At 40.2% G+C, this 22334-nt stretch overlaps 1 protein-coding gene and 1 long non-coding RNA gene across 2 annotated transcripts in view; one reads left to right on the top strand and one right to left on the bottom strand.

The window, feature by feature from the left end:
* The window catches only part of GRIK1 (glutamate ionotropic receptor kainate type subunit 1), a 391857-nt gene that overhangs the window by 296801 nt on the left and 72722 nt on the right, over window positions 1-22334 (top strand). The window contains exon 7 of the mRNA XM_033232264.1: window positions 5028-5171. Coding sequence (XP_033088155.1) covers window positions 5028-5171 — 144 coding nt within the window. The remainder of the gene's footprint in view (window positions 1-5027; window positions 5172-22334) is intronic.
* Window positions 17471-22334, bottom strand: part of LOC117095658 — a 67043-nt gene continuing 62179 nt past the window's right edge. The window contains exon 5 of the long non-coding RNA XR_004442126.1: window positions 17471-17709. This is a non-coding gene — a long non-coding RNA (uncharacterized LOC117095658). The remainder of the gene's footprint in view (window positions 17710-22334) is intronic.

The following is a 22334-nucleotide window of genomic DNA, read 5'->3' as shown; positions in this document are numbered from 1 at the left end:
ATATCCAAAACATCTTGACACAAGATTTAAGAACAATAGAATTAATTAAAGAAAAAAATTTAGTTTAAAAATTAGGTTAAAATTAAGTTAAGAAAATTGTTACTGAGTCAACCGAGTTCACAAACAGTAAAACTCATTATTAAAAAAATCTTGAGAAAGAAAGAGAAAGTGTTTTATCAACTAAAGTGTTAATTGACAAAATTAACAGAAGTTTGGAGTAAATTTTATAAAATCTACTCTGTTCTCTTTTATAATCTTTAAATTTTTTCTCAGCAATTGGGCTGATCCAACCTTTCAGCTTTTGGATAGACTGGGATAATACAGAATGGGTCATTCTCAAATGGATTCTTCTCAGTGGACGAAAATTGTGTGTAAGTCAACACTGCACAGGAGTTAGGGGAACAACCAAACGTTGATCTGATATCTGCCTTGCCAGTTCTTCACATCCACTCACAACATAAAGTTAAGTCAGTAGTCTTATCCTGTTCTCTTGCCTGTAAACATTTCCTTTAATCATGACCCATAGGGAAGATGTCCTAGAGTTCCCACCTTGTACATCCACTGCTACTCCAGCAATGAAACAAAATAGGCAGCTGGATTCAGTACAAGAAGCAAAATCTTCCCAGATAATGAAAGCCTAGGGTTAAGTCCTGGCTATGTCTCCTAACTAAGTGACCAAGAGCAAGTTATTTAACCTCTCTCAGTTCTCTGCTCATCTGTAAATCTGTACAATAACGCCTTACAGTGTTACTCTACAGATTAAATTAGATCACATATGTGAAGCCTCTAGTACATAGAATTGAATTTACTTGATACCTGATGTTTTGCCTATTTGTAGTCAATAAAAGAACAAGAGGCTGTGCACGGTGGCTCATGCCTGTAATCCCAACACTTTGGGAGTCCGAACCGGGCGGATCATGAGGTCAGGAGTTCAAGACCAGCCTGGCCAACATGGCGAAACCTTGTCTCTACTAAAAATACAAAAATTATCTGGGTGTAGTGGTGGGTGCCTGTAATCCCAGCTACTTGGGAGGCTGAGGCAGGAGAATTGCTTGAACCAGGGAGGCAGAGGTTGTAGTGAGCCGAGATTATGCCATTGCACCCCAGCCTGGGCAATAAGATCAAGACTCCATCTAAAAAACAAAAAACAAAAAACAAAAAACCAAGAGATATTCTGAAATATCATGGCAGAATCCACGTTTCCAAAAAACACATTCCTTAGCTTGCACATATAGCCCAAGATGGACCCTTATCTGGGACCTGTGTGACCCTGTATGATCAGCCCATTTGATCTCTGAATATTAGCTCTCTTCAGCACCCCAATGTCCTCCTGCTTTTTCCAACAACAATTATGTGCCATGCCACGCAGACAGCTAAGTACGAGGACTTTCTAAGGCCACGTAATGTTGTTAGTCCTCATCTCTAAGATGAGGTGGCATCTCACTGGCTTATGTTGGGAGTCCTCAAGACCATCTTCAGATTTGATGATTTGCTAGCAGGACTCACAGAACTCAGAAAAGCTGTTGTACTCACAATGACAGATTTATAGCAAAAGAAGACAGAGTAAAATCAGCAAAGGAAAAAGTGACAGAGTCCACACAGAAAAAGCACGAACTTCCAAGTATCCTCTCCCAACAGAGTTGCATGAACAGCACTGAATCCTCAGCAATGATCTATGACAAGTAGAAAGTATTGCCAGCCACGGAAACTCACCCAAGCCTTGGGGTCCAGGTTTTTTATTGGGATGATCGGTCACATAGGCATGGAGCTCCCATATAGCTGGCCTTAGTTACTTAGTATCCAGCCTTTCAGGAGATCAAATTGATACAGCATGGCCCAGAGCCCTAGGCCAGCAAAAAGAGGCATTCATCATAAATCATATTTTTAAAATAAACTATCTGACATTACCCAGGACCTCAAGAATACAATGACGCTCTTATTGCGGTATTCCAAGGAGTTGAAGGTTATCTCTCAAGAGCCAGTCAAGGGGCCGGTCCTCTCTTTGGAATGTGCAAGGTCTGAGTACCCTAAGCCCAGTGAGTTAATCCTTTACTACAAATTGTAATAACCAAAACATTGTGTACTGGGGAGAAGTATGATTTCAATGTGCTTATTTCATGGTTCAGATTGTGGTAAAAAGATTTTCTTAGGGTCATTGAGCAATGTGATTTCATCCAGGCTTTAGATATATATAAAATGTGAACATAAACACATTTGGAAGAGGAAAATTTGAAACATAAACCAGTTTCTATTACGTTACCTATTACCTAAAATGATGACAGTCATTCAGTAAGCAGGCCTCAAGCACAAAACTGAAAGGGGGAGGAAAATCAGTGGTAGTACATTAGTGCTATAATATAGTTAATGTAAACATTTTCTCCATCTAAGAAAACATTGTATTTCAAGGGGTAGCATATTTGTTAGAATAAACAGTTTTCTTCTTTGGGTTGAAAGGCACAGATTAGACCTATAATTTTGAATCATTTTATTGCCCTTCCCAATATGGAGCTCGCCTTGAGAAAGAATATCCATCTTTTCTAAACTAAGTTTATGGAAAAATCAGATTATTAGAACTCCAGTCCTTATACTTCTCTATCAAATTGGTCATTCAGTGAATTAATGAATACAGATACAAATTTTCAAAAACGTATATCCTATTGATAAAAAAAAGCCCAAGTCACCATAGCATGTGGCTATGGTCATGAGCTGAAATCTGAGTTTGCATCCCAAATTAGAATTCTCACTCCTTCCCTTAATGGCTACAAAATTTTAGGCAAGTTATTCTACCTCTACAAGCCTCAATTTCCCTATCTGCATACCTATTTCAAAAGTTTAATTTCAGTAATTAAAAAAGATGACTTATGTAAAATGCTTATAATGCCTGGCACATAGTAAATTATCAGTGAATATTAACCTTTATTGAACTATTATTGTGACTATTAAATCATCAGACCAATAACTTGGTTTAGAGGCAGCACAGCTTTATGGTTAAGGGCATATACTCTAGCACCAACTTCATGGGTTTGAATATTGCCTGTCCCCCCATGAGTTTTGGGGTCCCATTTAATATCTTTATTTCTTTATCTGTAAAAGAATAAAGGTTATAGTGAAAATTTAATGTTTGCAAGGGATTTAGAACAGCACGCGACATATCATAAGTGCTCGATAAATGTCAGCTATTGTTATTGATTGCATTTCAAAAAGTCTCAATCTGCCAGTAGCTTACTTTCCCCCAATTAAACAGAATTAGTACAGCAAAGTGGTAAAGATCATGGATGCTAGAATCACGCATGTGCAGGCTCAAACCCTGGCCATGAAATTGATTACAGAGTAGCCTTATACTGGTCAATTTCCATGAGCCTTAGTTTTCTCATCTACAAAGTGGATTGTGTAAGTCTTGGACTGAAATGATCAAAACATTTTTAAGCTTTAGAAATTACTGCCACCACCAATCTAATGTCTGTATGTCAATTACATAAGTATGAATGAAATGTTTTTTCTTAAAACTACATCTTAAAGCCTTGCAATTATACAGTTCTCACAAAAATAAATTTCATTTTAAGGGATTAAGTAATATTAATTTCTTCAGTGAACATGTTTAAACAACTTTCCGTGTCAGGAACCGTGTTAGCCACCAAAGCTAACTTAAACTTGAGCACTTTCTGCCTTCAAAAAACCAATATTCTTATTAAGAAATGGACATCAAGACCCCTGACCATGAATAGATGGAAAATACAATGATAAAGATTGTACAGAATAATAAGGATTCAAAGCAGAGGTATTCCATGACCTCAAAGACTGATAAAATTGTGAGATATAGTAACCCTGTCCTCACTTTCCACCTCCACCAAGACATGAGCAATCAATGCATAGTATATGTTGAATGAATCAACCAATTTTGGAAAACCATATGATAATTTTCATTCCATGACCTAGATTCTAGGTTTAACTCTGAAAATGATTAGCTATATATATAATCCCTATTACTCTCCAGAAATAATAAGCAGAAGTAATGACATCTCTGGGATTTCTCACCATGATTGTGTGTGTGTCATGTGTGTGTGCACACATGTGTGTGCATGTGTGTGTGCCCCTCCACAAATATCCTACCTCGAAGTGAGTTTTCTCACATAATAAATAGCTTTATCTCTTCTGCTTATTTTGAAGACTTGTTGAGAATTTCAAATGAGCTAATGTATTTGAAGTTACAATGAAACCCTCAAGTGAAATGCAAGGGTATTATAAGATTTTATCCCTAAAGGAAACCACTGGGAAGTATATTTTATAAAATGCTGTAAGTATTATGTAAAATTTTGCACGTGAGAGGAATTTCATGAGGAAGGGAAGAACGAGATGCCCAGTCCCCTAAAAGGAATGACTGACTGGTTTCAATCTGTCTCAAGAAAGCACATGCTGGCAAGAGGAGGCATGTTCTGAGCCAGTTGCACGTGTGTGCTCTTCAGAGGGTCTCCCAAAACTTGCTGTTGAGTTTCATTCCATGACTATGACCTTCTCAACTCTGGTAAATGAAAGTGACCAACACCAGTATCCTTATCTGGAAATCACCTGTTAGTGATTGCAGCAGTTTCTTTCTACCAAATATAAACCAGTAAGTAGATAGATAAATAGTTATAGACAAATACTGAGAAACAAATCTGATATTGCAACTTTGAGCTTTAGTAGCTTCTAGCTCAAGTAGTTGATCTTAACACCGTGCTTAACATAGAGGACACTTTGCAAAATATTTGTTCCTTGAATCAAGTCTTTTGTGGCTGATCTGGGGTGCTTTATTTTTTTTTTAAAGAACTTGAAACAAAGCAGAGTTACGACTTCAATTTACTCCGAAGTGTGAGGTTATTATTTTTTGAGAAAAATAGCTGTTGGAGAGTGAAAACTACCTAGATGAACAATAAATGGCCTTTGAGATCAGATAGATAAGAGCTGTGGAAGCAGAGAGAGTGATTATGCAGGTAAAGGAAGGTAAGCAAAGGTGGAATTGAAGATGTGGTGTGTGTTTTCCTCCACAGACTGAAGCGGCTCTGATGTACGACGCTGTGTACATGGTGGCCATTGCCTCACACCGGGCATCCCAGCTGACCGTCAGCTCCCTACAGTGCCATCGACATAAGCCATGGCGCCTTGGACCCAGATTTATGAACCTGATCAAAGAGGCAAGTGATGCTCCCTCACAGCCCAGGGGCCCTTCAGCTGAGCACTGTTGGGCTTGCCCATTTGGTATGGTCCTCCCCACATGGTTCTGTTGGCAGGATGCCCGTAAGAGAGAAGAAGCCATCATCAACCAGTCTGCCCAGATTTCAGTGTCAAAAGTTTGTCCAGAAGGACTATCATGAATTTCCCACTGTGATGCTGCCAAGTTCAGTGATGCTGCAAGACACCCATCACTTCCTCTCCTTCATGCCAGCCATGGCCGTAGCTCCTGCTGGCTCTCCACATATGTCCATAAGAGCATATGGGTGTTTCTTCCATGGTCCACTGAGTCAAGGGGAGGGTTGATCCACTACTGAAGGGTACCAGAGAGAGTTCCAGTATTATCAGTTCACAATCCCAGTGGCCTCCTAAAGCTCAGATTGTACAGGACTGAGTGGAAGGACCTCTTTATCTTAATTATATAGTGACTGTTTTGTCACTTGTCAGCTAACTGGAAAAGTTTATTCCCGTTCAAAACCTACCCAGCACATTAAAAGATTTTCGAGAGTACAGGATATTTGCAGGGATAGATATCTTCACTGATGTCCTGGGATCCTGAACTGTCCTGCACCTTTTCTTTTCACTGAGGCAGTTTGACTCCTCTTCACAAGGCCCTTTTCTAAGCCCTGGGACTCCTTATTGATATGTATCCTGCATGACTGGCCACTCCACCACACACCTCAGGGTGTGTCTGGACTTGAGTATAAGAAATAAGGCTCTTTGACTGGGCGCGGTGGCTCACGCCTGTAATCCCAGCACTTTGGGAGGTTGAGGTGGGCAGATCATGAGGTCAGGAGATTGAGGCCATCCTGGCTGACACGGTGAAGCCCCGTCTCTACTAAACACACACACACACACACACACAAAATTAGCCAGGTGTGGTGGCGGGCACCTGTGGTCCCAGCTACTCGGGAGGCTGAGGCAGAAGAATATCGTGAACCAGGGAGGTGGAGGTTGCAGTGAGCTGAGATCTCGCCACTACACTCCAGCCTGGGAGACAGAGCAAGACTTGTCTCAAAAAAAAAGAAAAGAAAAGAAGAAAGAAATAAGGCTCTTCGGAGTACCTAGGCCTGAGTATGCACAATGCTCCAATATGCTATTCTAATATTTCTCTATGGGATACAGACATGTACATCTCAAGTGAAGAGTATTTTTTTTCCTTTCTGTACTGGAGAAGGATGAAAACGTAGTGGAAGCAAGAGGGAGGGCACGTGAAAATGGCCAGCTAAAAGCAAGGAAAGACACCTGCTTTGGACTCCTGTCTCTGCTGGTCTCTTCCATGCCTGCACACCCTCTCTCAGGCTGTTCAACACAACTAAAGGCTGACTGATCCATGAGGGTGAGGACCAAGAAGGCGGGATGCATAAGGATTAAGTACCTAGGCTCCAAATCTAGGTTGTTTGCAAGCCCAGGATGAGGGTGCAATTTAAGGAAACATTCATTCTCGGGTGAGAATTCTATACTTGCACAAGATTAAGAGGGAATTATCCCTTAAATTTTGTACCCTGAGCACCTGTCTTACCTTACCCTAGTCCTGGCAGTGACTGCTTGGGTTTAAATCTTAGTTGCACTAACACTGATGAGCAATATAAACTGGGCAAGTCTATTGGTCCGTTTTCATGCTGCTGATAAAGACATACCTGAGACTGGGTAATTTATAAAGAAATAGAGGTTTAATGGACTCACAGTTCCACGTAGCTGAGGAGGCCTCACAATCATGGTGGAAAGTGAAAGGCATGTCTGTGTGGTGGCAGGCAAGAGAAAACTTGTGTGGGGAAAATCCCATTTATAAAGCCATCAGATTTCATGAGACTTATTAACTGTCACGAGAACAGCATGGGAAGACTCGCCCCCATGATTCAAATACCTCCCACTGGGTCCCTCCCAAAACACAAGGGAACTGTGGGAGCTACAATTCGAGATGAGATTTGGGTGGGGACACAGCCAAACCATATCAGCAAGTTACTTACACTTCTTGTCTCTCAGTTTTCTTATCTGTAAAATGGGAACAGTATCATCTACCTCACAGCATGACTGTAAGGAAAAAGAATAAGGCAAATGCTTGTGAAGAATAGTTCATAAACCTAGTAAGCATCTGAAATCCTAACTATTCTCTTGCCATTGGAAGGTACCACTAAGAACAGCCTCATTCAGTTTACTGACGATGATGCCAGGAATTTTAAACTGGCAACAACAAGAAAGAAATCACAAATAGGCATGAAACAAAATACCTTTTCTGATAGCTACATAACTCTGACACACTATGCCTCATAGAAAAACATCACACAACCTCCTTTTCCCTGCAGCGATCATGGTTGTGTCCTGAATCGCCATCCTGATTACCTTGATCTTTAACAAGAAAACAGCTGGTTTCTTTTATCTCCTAGAAGTTCAAGGAGAGGCAGAAGTGACATGAAAGCTTGGGATCAAGCACTCAAGAGCCCCCAAGGCACCTTATCACTTGTACTTAAGTTGCATAAGAAGGTGAAATTACCAAGCCACATTTAGGCATGTTTAAAGAAATAATGAGCTCCAAGATGAGGGACCACACTGAAAATAAGAAGGTATTTTATATTCATTCACTCCAAAGAAGCAAATCCCTCATTTTTAATCTCCACAGTTAGGGGTAACAGGAAGGGAGGGGGGAATGAATCAGAAACCATTGTCAACATTGTACTCATCCTCTTTTGTCTCCTGAGTCAGGATGTCATACGCTACCTTTGGCAGGGTGTAGGTACCTGCAGAGAAGATGGAATGGGAGTAACCAGAAGCAATGCCTCAACCTGCTGGAGGACTGGCACTGAGGGAATTCTGAGACAACCTAAACTAAAACATGCAAAAAAGAAAATGCATGTGTTTCTTCAGATGAGTGCATAACTAAACAAAATTTTGCAAGTATCAGGTTTCATTAGGAAACATGAAATAAGGAACTTGGTTCCCAAATTTCCCCTGCTTCTTTTTTTTTTTTTTTAAGCAATTCTCACTTTGTAAAGAAGTTCCAAAACTAGAGCCAGAAAAAAAAATGAAAAGAAGCAAGCCAGCAGATTGAATTTATGGGGTGAAGATCAAATTCATCACAGGAGGTAAACTTCCTGAGCAGAGGTTGTTGCATGTGCGGTAATTTCTGATAACTCCACACACTGTTGGGAATCAGTGAGCTTTTCAGACACATCTTTCCAGCTCACTACCTTTCAGTGTTTGAGACTGACTAGATAAAGGGGAAGAGTTAAAGAACATTTGAAACATGATAGAGTATGTTATTGTGTTAGCTCTCTGAGCATTTGCTAAACAAATGCATACTAGGAGATCATACATTCCCACTCAACAAGCATTACTGAAACTCCACTACATAAGTAATATTACTTGATATCTTAAGGGATAACATCCTTAAAAGTAGAAGAGGTGGTTTCTGCCACCTAGTAATGTAAATTCTACATGGCAGAGGATTGACATGTTTCATTAAAGCTTTTTCTTATACCTCAGGATAAAACACACACTCTTCAGCAGGATATACAGGGTGTCTGATGATCTCGTTCCTGATCCCTCTGCCAGCTCTCTCATCTCCTGCCCCATCTGCAGCATCTGCTGAACCTACGGTGGCTCCCTTGAATATGCCATATGCTCCTACCAAATTATTTTGCCTCTGATTGCAATGCCATGCTCTTCTAAGTCATGCTTTATGTCTCGACTCAAGCACTAGCTCATATCTGCAGGGCCCTGACTCACAGAGGTAGGCTCTGTACCTTCATTACAACTGTGGGTATGCTACTGTGTTTGTTTCCACGTCTATCTCCAAGCTATGTGTTTTCAGTCTCAATTCATTCCCTAGCTCTTGCACAATGCTGGGCATAGAATGAGCACCCAATAAATACATGCCAAACAAGTGAATGATTGATGAATGAATGAATGAATGAATGAGCAAAGGAACCGAAGAACACACACTTACAATCTATAAGCATGTGCAGTGCTTTAGGATACACTCTGTTCATAAAAATCATATCCAGAAACAATTCAATAAGACAGAGTCAGGGGCTGGACCAGATCTGTCCGCCAGGGCCGTAGGTTTTGATAGGAGAGTGAGGCAGGGTTTTAAGGAAAGACCAACCTATTTAACTCTGGCGCTGGGAGCACAGACTCTGAGATTTCATCACACTTTGCCATCAGTGTGAACTTAGTCAAGTCATTTAGCTTGTTTCTCACTCCTTCCTCCTATAACATGGGGAATAAAATGCCCACATCATATGTTTGTAGGATTATATATTTTGCACGTACAGCCTAGCAAAATATTTGTCATATAGTGGTTGCTTAATGAAGGATAGCTACCATCAAATGAAAGGTTCTGTTAAAAAATGAAAAACATTTTTCCATTTTCAAGAAAAGGAAGTATATTGGAATAAGATTGCAGTTAGATTAACACCTTTTCTTGAAATGAATTTACAGAAAAAAATGTACATGTATAATTAGGTTCACCGTATCTTCCTTTAAACTAGTTTTACCTGCTTGTTTTCTCATAAATGAGTTACATAAACCTTTGACAAATTTATGTGTTTTTAATATTCTAATATCACAAAGTAGCCTTTTGTTTCTGCACTGCACTTTAGAGGTAATTGTTATTTTTCCACCTCTTTGTACAACTGATATGGTTTGGCTTTGTGTCCCCACTCAAATCTCATCTCGAATTGTAATCCTCACGTGTGGAGTAGTGGACCCATAAATCCCCAAGTGTTGAAGGAGGGCAGTGATTGGATCATGGGGGCGGTTTCCCCTATGCTGTTTTTGTGAAAGTGGCTGAGTTCTCAAGAGATCTGATGGTTTTATAAGGGGCTCTTCCCCTTTTGCTTTCTCCCCTCTCTCCTGCTGCCCTGTAAGACATACCTACTTCCCCTTCCGCCATGATTGTAAGTTTCCTGAGGCCTCCCCAGCCATGCAGAACTGTGAGTCAACTAAACCTCTTTCCTCTATTAAAAAAAAGTGTCTACCATGTAAGGTAGTGGTCAGGAGAAATGAGGCAACACCTAGGAAACATTAAGTATATTGCCAAACATATAAGCACTGCGTGTTTGCTATTACTGTTATTCGTGTCATCATTATTATTATTGGAATCTAGGATAAAGCAGCAGTTGTTTGCAAAATGGAAGACAGTATCTAGTGGTGGAAAACCGGAAGTTCCATGGAGACAGGCATGCAGCATGCAGTAGGTCAACTTCAACAAAGCCAGGGAACGAGGACTTTCAATCATAGACCACACACATGATTGTTCAAGAAAGGTGAAAAGACATCAGGCAAAATTTAACCAGGCTGAGTGTCTTAGTTCATTTGGGCTGCTGTGACAAAATACCATAAACCAGGTATCAAATAACGGCAGAAACGTACTAGTCATAGTTCTGCAGACTGGGAAGTTCACTATCAAGGTGCTAGCAGAATCCGTTGTCTGGTGAAGGCTGGCTTCCTAGTTCATAGACAGCTGTCTTTCACTTTGTCCTCACATGGTGAAAGGGGCAAGGAATCTCTCAAGGGCCTCTTTTATAAGGGCACTAATGCCATCCATTCACCTCTCGAAGGTCCCACCTCCTATTACCATTGTCTTGAGGGTTAGAAGTTCAGCACATGAATTTTGGGGGTAAACAAGCATTTGAACTACAACAGGACCTACCAGGATACCATAGCAAATTGCTTCTCAGGTCAGTCTGGGAAATGGTAGCTGAATGTAGGAGCTGAGGAAGCCAAGAATTACGCTGTGTCCAGATTAGGTTCCAGCTGGATATAGGGCAATCAGTGGAGCAGCTGTGGTAGCAGCAAGCACGGAAGCATCTGGAAAGAAGAAGGTTTCTAATCAGGGGTGCTGGGAAGAGCAGAGTACAGAACCAGGAATCAGAGATCTTAGGTTACGTCAGCTGTTCTTAATTATTTTCTGGGTCACATGCTTCTAGTAAAACTGACTTAAACGTAGATCCATTGTCCCCCAAAATGCAAATACATTTGCCTATAATCTCAGGGGCCTTAAAGACACCCTGGCTTCCCTAAAACCCATATTCAAGTTGCCTGAATTGAGTTTTAGAGTAGAATTTGGTTGAAAAGGCATTGCAGTATAGTGAGTGGCAAATGTGTAAATGAAGCATAAGGAATCCTGTTGGGCCCAGATGGAGTGATCCTATGTGGAAGCAGTGAAAAATATGTTTAAGTAAATGTGGAAAGACAATTAGAAGTTGTCTGCTAAAGTTCAAATTTGATTGATAATTGATAGAAAGCCACTGTTTTTGAGGTAGAGACAAAATGAAGTTTCAGATAGTTTATCTTGGTAGCTATGTATAGGTATGATTGAAACAGGTAAACCAAAAAAGATTAATGAGGAAGGAATTGCAGACATCTTGGTTTAGAAGTGATCACCATTCATAAAGAGCTGAAAGGGAAAGGGATTTGTTCAAGAGAAACATGCAAGTGTTTTTTTGAGTACAACCCTAACTTTTCTCTTAAATTTAAATTCATCCAGTCACCTCCCTGCTGGAAATTTCCACTTGGTGGTTCTGCTGCCACCTCCATATCAACAAATTCTCCATCAGGATATATTATTTTTTGACTGTTAAATCTATTATTGTTAAAACAGCTCCACTGTCAGTTAATGACAATGCAACTGGTATATCAAACAAACACAACTAGTGAAACAGCAAAGTCAATTCTATTTTTAATCTTCTCTCCTACTTAAAATTATTCAGTAGAATAATCTGGGCAAATCTCATGACTTTTTTTTGTTGACTTAAGGTAATGACAGTCCTAGAGCTTCCTTATGGTGAAGCACAGCCTCAATTTCATGATTAGAATATCTAGTCTAAGATATTAATCAAAAATCCAAGTTGATTTAACATCAAATACCTCCCCTCTCTGAGCTTAATCCTTCTAGAAGACTGGTGGCATGACGGAGGGGGGATGAATACTTTCTCCTCTTTCTCCTTTCCCTGCTTACTTCCTCCCAACTTCCTTGGCTGTTGTGCCTTCTACTAGGCTCAAAAATAAATAGGACAGATCTTGCTGGGCTGGGCTGCTCTGTGCTTTCTGGGCTTAGCAGACAGTATAAGATGGTGTCCCTGGTAGGCCTGGGAGATTTCTGAAGCTAATTCTTTTTCTTGAAGCATTTCCTTTTGACTCTATGAGTTCCTATTTGACCATCTCTTCTGAAGTTTCTTTGACTCACTGGGTGATGGATTCCTATTTCAGTGGAAGCTTGCACTGTTTCCTCAGCTTCTTGACACCCAGCAGCACACCTCATGCTCTCTCTGCTGAAGCCTCCTGATCCCTTTAGACAGTCCCACCGGCTATCTAAACCCAGGACATTCCCACAAAGTCTGCTGGATTTAAATCTGGCACACAGGAAACACTTGTTTATTCCTTTCTTGGAAATTCTGGGGTTGTCTCTAATCCCAATGCAAGCAACTTCTCCCTGTCAGCCAGAAGAGCAATTGGTCAACTCTGGTCAGCACTCTTTTGTCACTTGGGAGTCACATCACAGTATGTCGTCCACTTTGCCTTTCTCACGTTTAGATCAGCCATTGGTCTTCTGTGTCTTCAGCTGCAGTGAACCTATTTCAGACTTCTCTTGAGTGACCCCCGGAAGCTCTATTAACCAGGAGTGGTGTTAGAAAGTGGCATCCCAAAGACATGACTGGGCAGTGTGGACACACAGAGAGACAATAGCTGTCCCCAGAGAAATCTCTTCAGCAATCACCTGTACCACTCTCATGACCTCTTTTATATATGCTTGATTTCGTAGTTGGACCCACAAGATCTAGAACCATCTCTGGAGAACACTTCCTTTATACTTATGTATTGGGAACACTGAGGGGTGCCTGTCTCCCACTCTGGTATCCTGATATCCATTTTACTAGTACCTGAGTGGAAACATTACAGTAACATGGAGCCTGCCACTCAAATCATAGCTCTACAGGTTACCTAAGACCTCATCCCCTCAGTACACTCATCTGATTAAGTCCTGTCAACTGACTGAGATATTTTTTCTCAACCTCTTTGCCCACTGCCCTCATCATTTTTCACCTGGACTATTGAAATAGCCTCTAACTAGGCTCTGTATCTTTAATCTCAGCCCTTTTGCCACTATTGTCCACATATAAACCAAGCGATATACATAAATGCACAGCAGGTATTCTACCCTTTACGAACACAAACTTGCTCATAGCTTCCTATGTCTACATCCAGTTCCATATAGAGTGGAGACAGTGGCTTTTTGTTTTCCTGACTAAACCTGCCTAATAACACCCTTTCTGTCATATAACTTTCAGCCTTCCTGCGAAGCCCTACCTCCCATTTTTCACTTAGACCAACTCTTATTCAGAATTTCTTGTCTCTAGCAAGCCTTTCCTGAACCTCTGCTGGAGGGTGCGTCCTCCTTTCAACTCCGTAGCTCTGGCATATCTTTATGTTAGCACTTAACATGCTTCACTCAGGCACTGTAAGATCTTTCCGTGGGACAGAAAGTCAATTTATCTTTGTGTCCTCAGAGCACTGTGCCTGTACATGGCAGGCATTTAAAAGATGCTTTTTGAACTGAAGCCAGAAAGTTAAATTCTAGCAAATTCTTAATAAATTTTGCTAAACTAATACTCAATTTTAAACTATATAAGTAGTTCCTAATTGATCTGCTCCAAAATAAATTCACTCCATAAGAATGAAAAATATTTCTAAATGTCAACGCTTATGGGATGTCACTGAGAGATATATGAAATATGGGCAGTTTTCTGCCACTGCTTTGCTACAAAAAATGTAATTTACTGGTTCTATTTTGATGAAATGGAGATTATACATTTGACTATATAAACCTAATATTTGAATTCAGCTTTTAAAAATCAAAGAGTAAAAGATAAAATTATTCATTAGGCACCTATATGTGCTTAATGTTTGTTTTTATTTTTACTTAGTAGGTCACTATGGAGTGGGGTTTTTGTTTGTTTGTTTGGTTGGTTGGTTGGTTGGCTGGTTTTGTATGGGATCTGTGTAAAAATTTACAGTATTGAAAATAAAAAAAAGTCCCTGGAGAAACGTAAGCTCTGACATATTTTTATCCTACTGTGTCTTCGCTGAGTAACACTTCCCATTATTGCATGCCATTTGATCTTCATTGCCAGGACAAGCTGTTTCTTAGTTTAATTAGATGACTTTGGATCTGGCAGCAACCTCAGTCACATTTCTACTCTTTAGAAAAACTTCTATTCTCATTCTGCACCTCTTGAAAGTTACCTGCATTCTGACTCCTCATTCTTCAGCATCCCTAGCTAGTCTTCACTGTGTAAAAGAAAGCCATCTATCCCAGTAGCCCCTCACATTTAGGATATTTGGACCTAAGGAAGAGTGGGTTTTCAGGTCCTTCCCTCAATTCCCTGTACAACTCTGGATGGATAAAATAGATTAGTTTCTAAAGGTTCACAGTTTACATTTTTACATTTTTTACCAATCATATGTATTTGTCTTATGTATAAACATCTGTGTTTGTATTATAATAGCACAGCACCTGAGACTGGATAATTTATAAAGAACAGAAATTAATCAATTAATTAATTAATTGTATTTATTTATTTTTAGACAGAGTCTCGCTCTATTGCCAGCCGAGAGTGCAGTGGTGCGATCTCGGTTCACTGCAACCTCTGCCTCCCAGGTTCAAGCAATTCTCCTGCCTCAGCCTCTGAGTAGCTGGGACTACAGTCGTGTGCCACCATGCCTGGCTACTTTTTGCATTTTTCGTAGAGACAGGGTTTCACCATGCTGGCCAGGATGATCTCGATCTCTTGACTTCATGATCTGCCCGCCTCAACCTCCCAAAGTGTTGGGATTACAGGTGCAAGCCACTGTGCCCAGCCAGAAATTTATTTCTTACAGTTCTGGAGACTGAGAAGTCCCAGATAAAGATACCAGCATCCAGTCTCTGGCGAGGGCTTTCTCGCTGTGTTTCCACATGGTGGAAAAGCAAAATGGCAAAAAGGGCCTAGCTAATTCCCTCCAGCCCTTTGTAAGGTTCCTAACCCCCATTCATTAGGGCTCCAGCTTCATGACTTAATCCTTTCCTAAAGGTCCCACCTCTTAATACTGTGGCATTGGAGATTAAGTGTCTACATGAATTTTCAAGGAGACAAAAGCCTTTGAACCATAGCAATAACTAAAGCACTAAGACACCTATTCCTGAAATATTCAATCAGTGGCTAGGTGAACAATCTCCAACAAGAAATGTTGTAAGGGAGGGTTGGCCTCGAATGAAGGATTCTGCCAAACTCTTCTTAGTTTACATGATTCTAAATAACATTGATATTTATGAGATAGCATCAGGGACTCATGTCAATTATCCTTGTTTTCCCATTCAACTACTAATGTCCTGGTTCTACCCCACATTGATTAAAGAATTTGCTTTCTGTAACAGTCTGTGATATATGTGTGCATGTATGTGTGCACAGTTGCACACATGTTTAATTTACTTAGATGAATATCATTTTACACATATACATGTTTATGGAAGGAGGTGAAGATATATATGTTTTGTGAGACTATGTGTGTGTGTGTATTTGTGTCTGTATCTATTTCTTTGACAATTTGCTTTTCCAATTATCTCAAGTTTTGAATTATATCTAAGTTGGTACATATTTATTACTTATCCAGTTCATTCATTTTTCACCAAAATCTAGTATTCTATAATTAATCCATTCCAAAAGTATTTACTGAATACCTAGTATGTGGCAGACACTCTTTTAGACACCAAGAATGCAATCATGAGCAAAGAAAAGTCCTCATTCTCAAGAAATTTATACTCTAGTCAGGGAAATCAGACAAGGATCATTTAAATAAAAAGCTCAGAAGAGGGAAGGGCATACCATACAATGCCCTTAAGAGAGAAATGGGCATTGCTATATTATAAAACTTCTCACAGATAACATGGGACTTGAATAAATCCCTGAAAGAAAATAGGGAGAAAGCATGCAAATATTAAGAGGATGAAAGATCCAAGTAGAGGGAATAACTTGTGCATTGAATACACATCAGTGTACTTGTCCAATCCCCTCTGCATGGATATTTTGGCTGCCTCTTTCTTTTATCCACACATTCACACAATGCTGTGTTGAACATTTAAGTAACAGGCTCTCACGCACAAATCCAAGATTTGCTCTAGAGAAGCACTGCTGCATTGTCCAATAAAAATGTAATGTGAGTCGCATATATATTAGAGTTTTTAGTAGCCACATTAAAAGTAAAAGACAGGTGGAATGAATTTTAATAACATATTTTATTTAACCCAGTATATCTAAAATATTAGCATTTCATAATGTCATCAATATACGAATTATTAATGAGCAATTGTACATTTTTTCATGAGTCTTTTTAATCCAGTGTGTCTTTTACACTTCCAGTACATCTCAGTTCTGACTAGCCACATTTCAAGTGTTCGACAGCCTCCTGTGGCTACCATAATGAACTGCTGTCTTAGATTGGGCTGCTGTAACAAAATCCTATAGACTGGGTGGCTTAAACAACAGGCTTTTATTTCTTATAGTTCTGGAGGCTAAAAAGTCCATGATCAAAGTGCCATCATGGTCAAGTTCCGGTGAGGGCCCTCTTCTTGGCTTGTAGATGGTTATCTTCTCATTGTATCCTCCCATGATAAAGAGAAGCAGCACTGCTGTCTTCCTCTTCTTACAAGGACACTCATCCCAAGATGGGGACTCTACCTCATGACCTCATCTAAACCTAATTTTCATCTAAAGATCTCACCTGTTAGTACCATCACATTGGGGGTTATGACTTCAACATATTAATGTGGGGGTACACGGTTATTCAATCTGTAACAACAAATCAGCTTGAGACACACATCTAGAAGCAGGACTGCTGCTCATATACATTTTCAGCTCTACCAGCATAAGTTTCCTATTGCTGCATAAAAACTTACCACGAACTCGCTAGGTGCAGTAGCTCAGCCCTGTAATCCCAGCACTTTGGGAGACTGAGGTGGTCAGATCACTTGAGTTCAGGAGTTCTAGACCAGCCTGAGCAACATGGTGAAACCCCCTTTCTACAAAAAATCAAAAAAAAAAAAAAATTAGCCGGGCATAGTAGTGCATGCCTGTGGTCCTAGCTACTCAAGAGGGTGGGAGGATCACTTGAACCTGGGAGACAGAGGTTGCAAAGAGCCATGATCTCACCACTGCACTCCAGCCTAGGTGACAGAGAGAGAACGAGACAGCCTGTCTCAAAAAATAAAACACACACACACACACACACATGCACGTGCACACAAACTAGGGAGGTTAAAACAACCACCATTTATTATTCCAGTTTCTGTAGATGAGAAGTATAGACAAGCTCTTGCTGTGTTCTCTGCTCAGGGTCTCACAAAGCTGAGAAGGCCGTTGGCTGTGGCTGCTGCAGTCTTATTCTAGGTTCAAGGTCCTCTTCCAAGCTCACGTAGTTGTTGGAAGAATTCACTTTTTGCAGACATTATTGGCAGCTTGTTTGCTTAAGACCAGAAGAGAGCAAATCTCTGTTTTCTAAATCCCTTTTTATTAAAGAACTCATTTGATTAGGTCAGCCCTCCCCCGCAGGATAATCTTACTTTTTATTAAGTCAAAGTCAATTGAGTACAGATACCTAATTGCATCTGCAAAACATTCCTTTCCCTTTGCCATAATCAATAGAATGACACCCACCACATCCTAAGGTCCCACTCGCACTCAAGGGGAGGGAATTACAAAGGGCATAGGTCACACAGGTTCATCTCAGAATTCTGCCTATCACAACTATACAGTGTCGAATTTCTCCACACTATATGTTTCTGTTGCTTCATGGAGATCCCTGGCTTTACGTTCCCTCCATTTTCTTTATCTATCTACCTCCCATTGGCTTCTCTTTCTTTTCAAAACCATCTAGACTATTACTCTTTCAGGAATACCCTCAATTCCTTTTCACCTCATTTTCTGCTACACCCACATAAGAAAGTCTAATGTTGTGTCAATACTATAGTGTGTCTTCTCTTTCCCGATGCCCAGGCAACAAGGATGTATCTCAAAAAATCACCCATCCTTGCAGTTCCACCTCATGGCAAATCCATGGTGTCCAACAGTAACTAGGCTCCTAGGGCCACCTCTCAATCCTTTCACTTGTGTCTCCTCATCTCTTCCATTCCCCTCAGCAATTTATCATTTCACTGGGCCACAATTCAACCTTTACTACCTTCATTCTCAACTTACTGCCGACTTATGTGAGAAAATTGGCCGGGTGCGGTGGATCACGCCTGTAATCCCAGCACTTTGGGAGGCCGAGGCGGGGCAGATCACGAGTTCAGGAGATCGAGATCATCTTGGCTAACACGGTGAAACCCCATCTCTACTAAAAACACAAAAAATTAGCTGTGCGTGGTGGTGGGCACCTGTAGTCCCAGCTACTTGGGAGGCTGAGGCAGAAGAACCGCTTGAACCTGGGAGGCAGAGTTCGCAGTGAGCTGAGATCCACCACTGCACTCCAGCCTGGATGACAGAGCAAGACTCCATCTCAAAAAAAAAAAAAAAAAGGAAGAAAATTGAATTTAGTAGGTGTGAACACCTTCAATTTCCAACAACCCATTTAGCAAACTTTTTTCATGACCATTCTCTTTCTCCAAAATCACAGGATGAGACATATTGCCTTTTCCTCAGTGTCTACTTGTACTGCTGTCCATCTTTTTCCTCTGCTAAGAATGTCCTTTCTGCCATTCTCTCTTTTTCTATGTTGGACTAAACCCAGCAGCTCAGCTCAGGTATCACATTTTCCAGAAAGCTTTTGCAAATAGAACGCGCGCACACACACACACACACACACACACAAACACACACACACACACAAACACACACACATACATTTCTCCTTTCCTCGTTTATCCAAAACTATGCTGTGTATATCTTCACCATTGCATTTTTATCATTGTACTATAAATACATTTCTATGTGTCTACCTCTTCAGTATGCATTGCATTTCTTGGAAACAAGAGCTGTTAAATTCATTTTGTTAACCCAGTACCTGGTTCTCTTCCTGTGTATAGTAGGGGCTCAATAAATCTTGTGACTAAATACATAAATATTTCTTTAAATATAAATATCTCACTCAACCAGATTAACTAGAGCAAGACATGAATTCAACCCACGTGGAATCCATTATTTATCTTCATAGATGAACCATCCATAAATAACATATTGTTTACCTATAATGATAAGCATCTGGGCAACAAAGACAATTACATGATTAATATGATCAAAGTAATTTGAGTAATTTGAGACTGACTAATCTGATTTTGGGGTTTTATTGACCCCATTATCCAGCTAATTAGACAAGAGCCCCATTCCCACCCACTTCACCTACATGAATGTCTCAGGTTTGTGATCCTGCCCGTTTAGTTGATTTGCATGTACAGAAGCCAATTTATTCCATTTCAGAAAACAAGCCACCACACGAGCCAGAGCCAAACAAAACTAGCTTTTTGTAAAAGAAAACCCAGGTGCATATTCTAAGATAAATCCTTAGGAAATAAAAACCAGTTTACCCAGAGTACATGGCATAGACATAGTTAAAGTCAGCAGATTTAGAGTTGGAAATCAAATATTGGCAAGAAAAGCTATTATATTTTTAAATTATGCAGTGATCCATGCAAGCTGTTATTGCAAGATAATGGGTTATAAACAGCACACATAATAGTTAAAATAATTATATATTGAACAGATGAACATATGATAAATGCATCATTTCAGTTCCTGAAATAGCTGACATCCTAGGAAGTTGTGTGGTCTAAAGGTTATGTTTATCATTTCTTCCTTTGCTTAATGTTTATTTTCATCACCATTATTATGTATATTTCAGATTTGTTTTTAAATAGCTTTTCTGAGAACTGACTTAAAATTGTGGATAACTGGACAGGGATTACATTTCTTAGATGAAGGGTGAATTTCAGATATTTGTCATTGTATAGTACTCTGGGGACCTGAGTAAAACAGTAATTGTACAGTTATTCCATCATGGCTATGTTTATACAATAGATACTGAGTGAGCCTTCTTTAATTAAAAACAAATGAAATAACACCATGATGAATTACATCTAAGTCTTCTATTCAAAAGTCAGGACTAAGTATAAACAAATTTTTGAAATCCATAAAATGCCTTCTTTGTTCTCTTTTCCCTATACTATATTCCCCAAGGGTGCCTTGGTCTCTTGATCTTACTCTCAGAAATTCTATATTAAAGTGTTAACAAAAGGAAAGTTTGTTAACCAAATGAATGGTTACCTTAATTAATAAGTTATTAATTCATGTTTAAAGGTGTCACTCCTCTCCTGCACATTCACAGGCCAATAGGGAATTCCTAAACTTGGAAAGCCTTCAGAATTCCAAGAAAAAATCTCATAAGAGTTGAACTGAAGTGTAAGAACTGATTTTGGAATGCACAGGAATTGAGTCGGACTGCTCTTTCAATTCCACCACCAAAGAGCTGAAATCATGTGACCTGCTCAAGGCCATGTGTACCAACCAAACTCTATTATGGAGAGAAAAAGGAACAATGGGGTGATGGTGTGGGGACAGGGATCTGTTTCTTCTGCATTGTAATCCTGTCACCTTTCCTCAGTGTCATGGCCAGCAGAAAGCAGATCCTGATTTCCTAGGTCTTGGTACCTTCCCTCTACTTTTCTCTCATGACTTAAACGTGTGTAACTTTTGGAAGTGCTGCTTTATTCAATTATGCCTTCCACAAATATTTTGGATATCTACCAAATGATAGTAATGGAATTGAAATGTAAGCAGGCCGGGCGCGGTGGCTCAAGCCTGTAATCCCAGCACTTTGGGAGGCCAAGACGGGCAGATCACGAGGTCAGGAGATCGAGACCATCCTGGCTAACACGGTGAAACCCCGTCTCTACTAAAAAATACAAAAAACGAGCCGGGCGAGGTGGCGGGCGCCTGTAGTCCCAGCTACTCGGGAGGCTGAGGCAGGAGAATGGCATGAACCCGAGAGGCGGAGCTTGCAGTGAGCTGAGATGCGGCCCCTGCACTCCAGCCTGGGCGACAGAGCTAGACTCCATCTCAAAAAAAAGAAAAAAAAAAAAAATGTAAGCAAAATACTTTCCACCATCAAAAAGTTAACCGATTGGGAAAGAGAGTGCTAACATGCATAACTACATAATACATGTCTGCAATACAAATAGTTAAGGTAATAGCTAGCATAGTTACCGTAATACAAGACCTGATACATTATGCTAGAGAGGTAACAAGTAGTCCCCTACAAGAACCCAGAGGGTTTATTTAAACCATATTTTCCTGTCTTAAAATATTTTCATCACATAACTAAAATTTTTTGCCCTTTGAATTTATGTAGTAAGTGTTGGAATAGCCCCTCTTATAACTGCAAAACTCCTGAAATGTGATTTGATCACCATTTCAACATGCAATATTTGTTTTCAAATACTGCATTGCTCATGGAACCCATTCTTCAGGCATCCAGGGCAAAAAGGAAGACTCCTTGCCAAAGGTTCATATTGAAAATGTGCTGGGTGATTCATTCAGTATAACTGATTGTTCTTCATAATTCCCAGGCATCAACACATACAAAAACCGATGGTGCTAAACATTGACATCCACCAATAAAATTATGACTGGAGTACATGAATCAATTAGCAAAAACTAGACAGAATTGTCAAACAGTGCCCTATTAATAAAACTTCTATTTGAAACACAAAGAAAAGGAGAAGTGATCCTGGAGGCCCAGCATCAAGGTGTCAGCAAGTTTGTTCTTTTCTGAGACCTCTCTCCCTGACTTGAGATGGCCACCTTCTTGCTGTGTCCTCCCCTGGTCTTTTCTTCATGTGTTCATCTCTGGCAATGCTTCTTCTTATAAAGACACCATTCACACTGGATGTTATGATTTCAATGTGTCCCCCACAGTTCCTGTGTTGGAAACTTAGTCCCCAATGCCACAGCATTAAGTGATGGGACCTACAGCAGGTGATTAAAGCATGGGACTCTGCCCTCACGAATGGATTACTGCTGTTATCCATACCTGATGAAAGAATGAGTTTGGTCCTCTGTCTCTCATGTGCATGCATTCTCTGATGCTCTCTTGCCCTT

This window comes from Trachypithecus francoisi, unplaced genomic scaffold (assembly GCF_009764315.1).
Source record: "Trachypithecus francoisi isolate TF-2019V2 unplaced genomic scaffold, Tfra_2.0 Lachesis_group14, whole genome shotgun sequence".
NCBI classification, from domain to species: domain Eukaryota; kingdom Metazoa; phylum Chordata; class Mammalia; order Primates; family Cercopithecidae; genus Trachypithecus; species Trachypithecus francoisi.
Note: the sequence above shows the minus strand (reverse complement) of the source record. Positions and strands in the feature narration are given on the sequence as shown.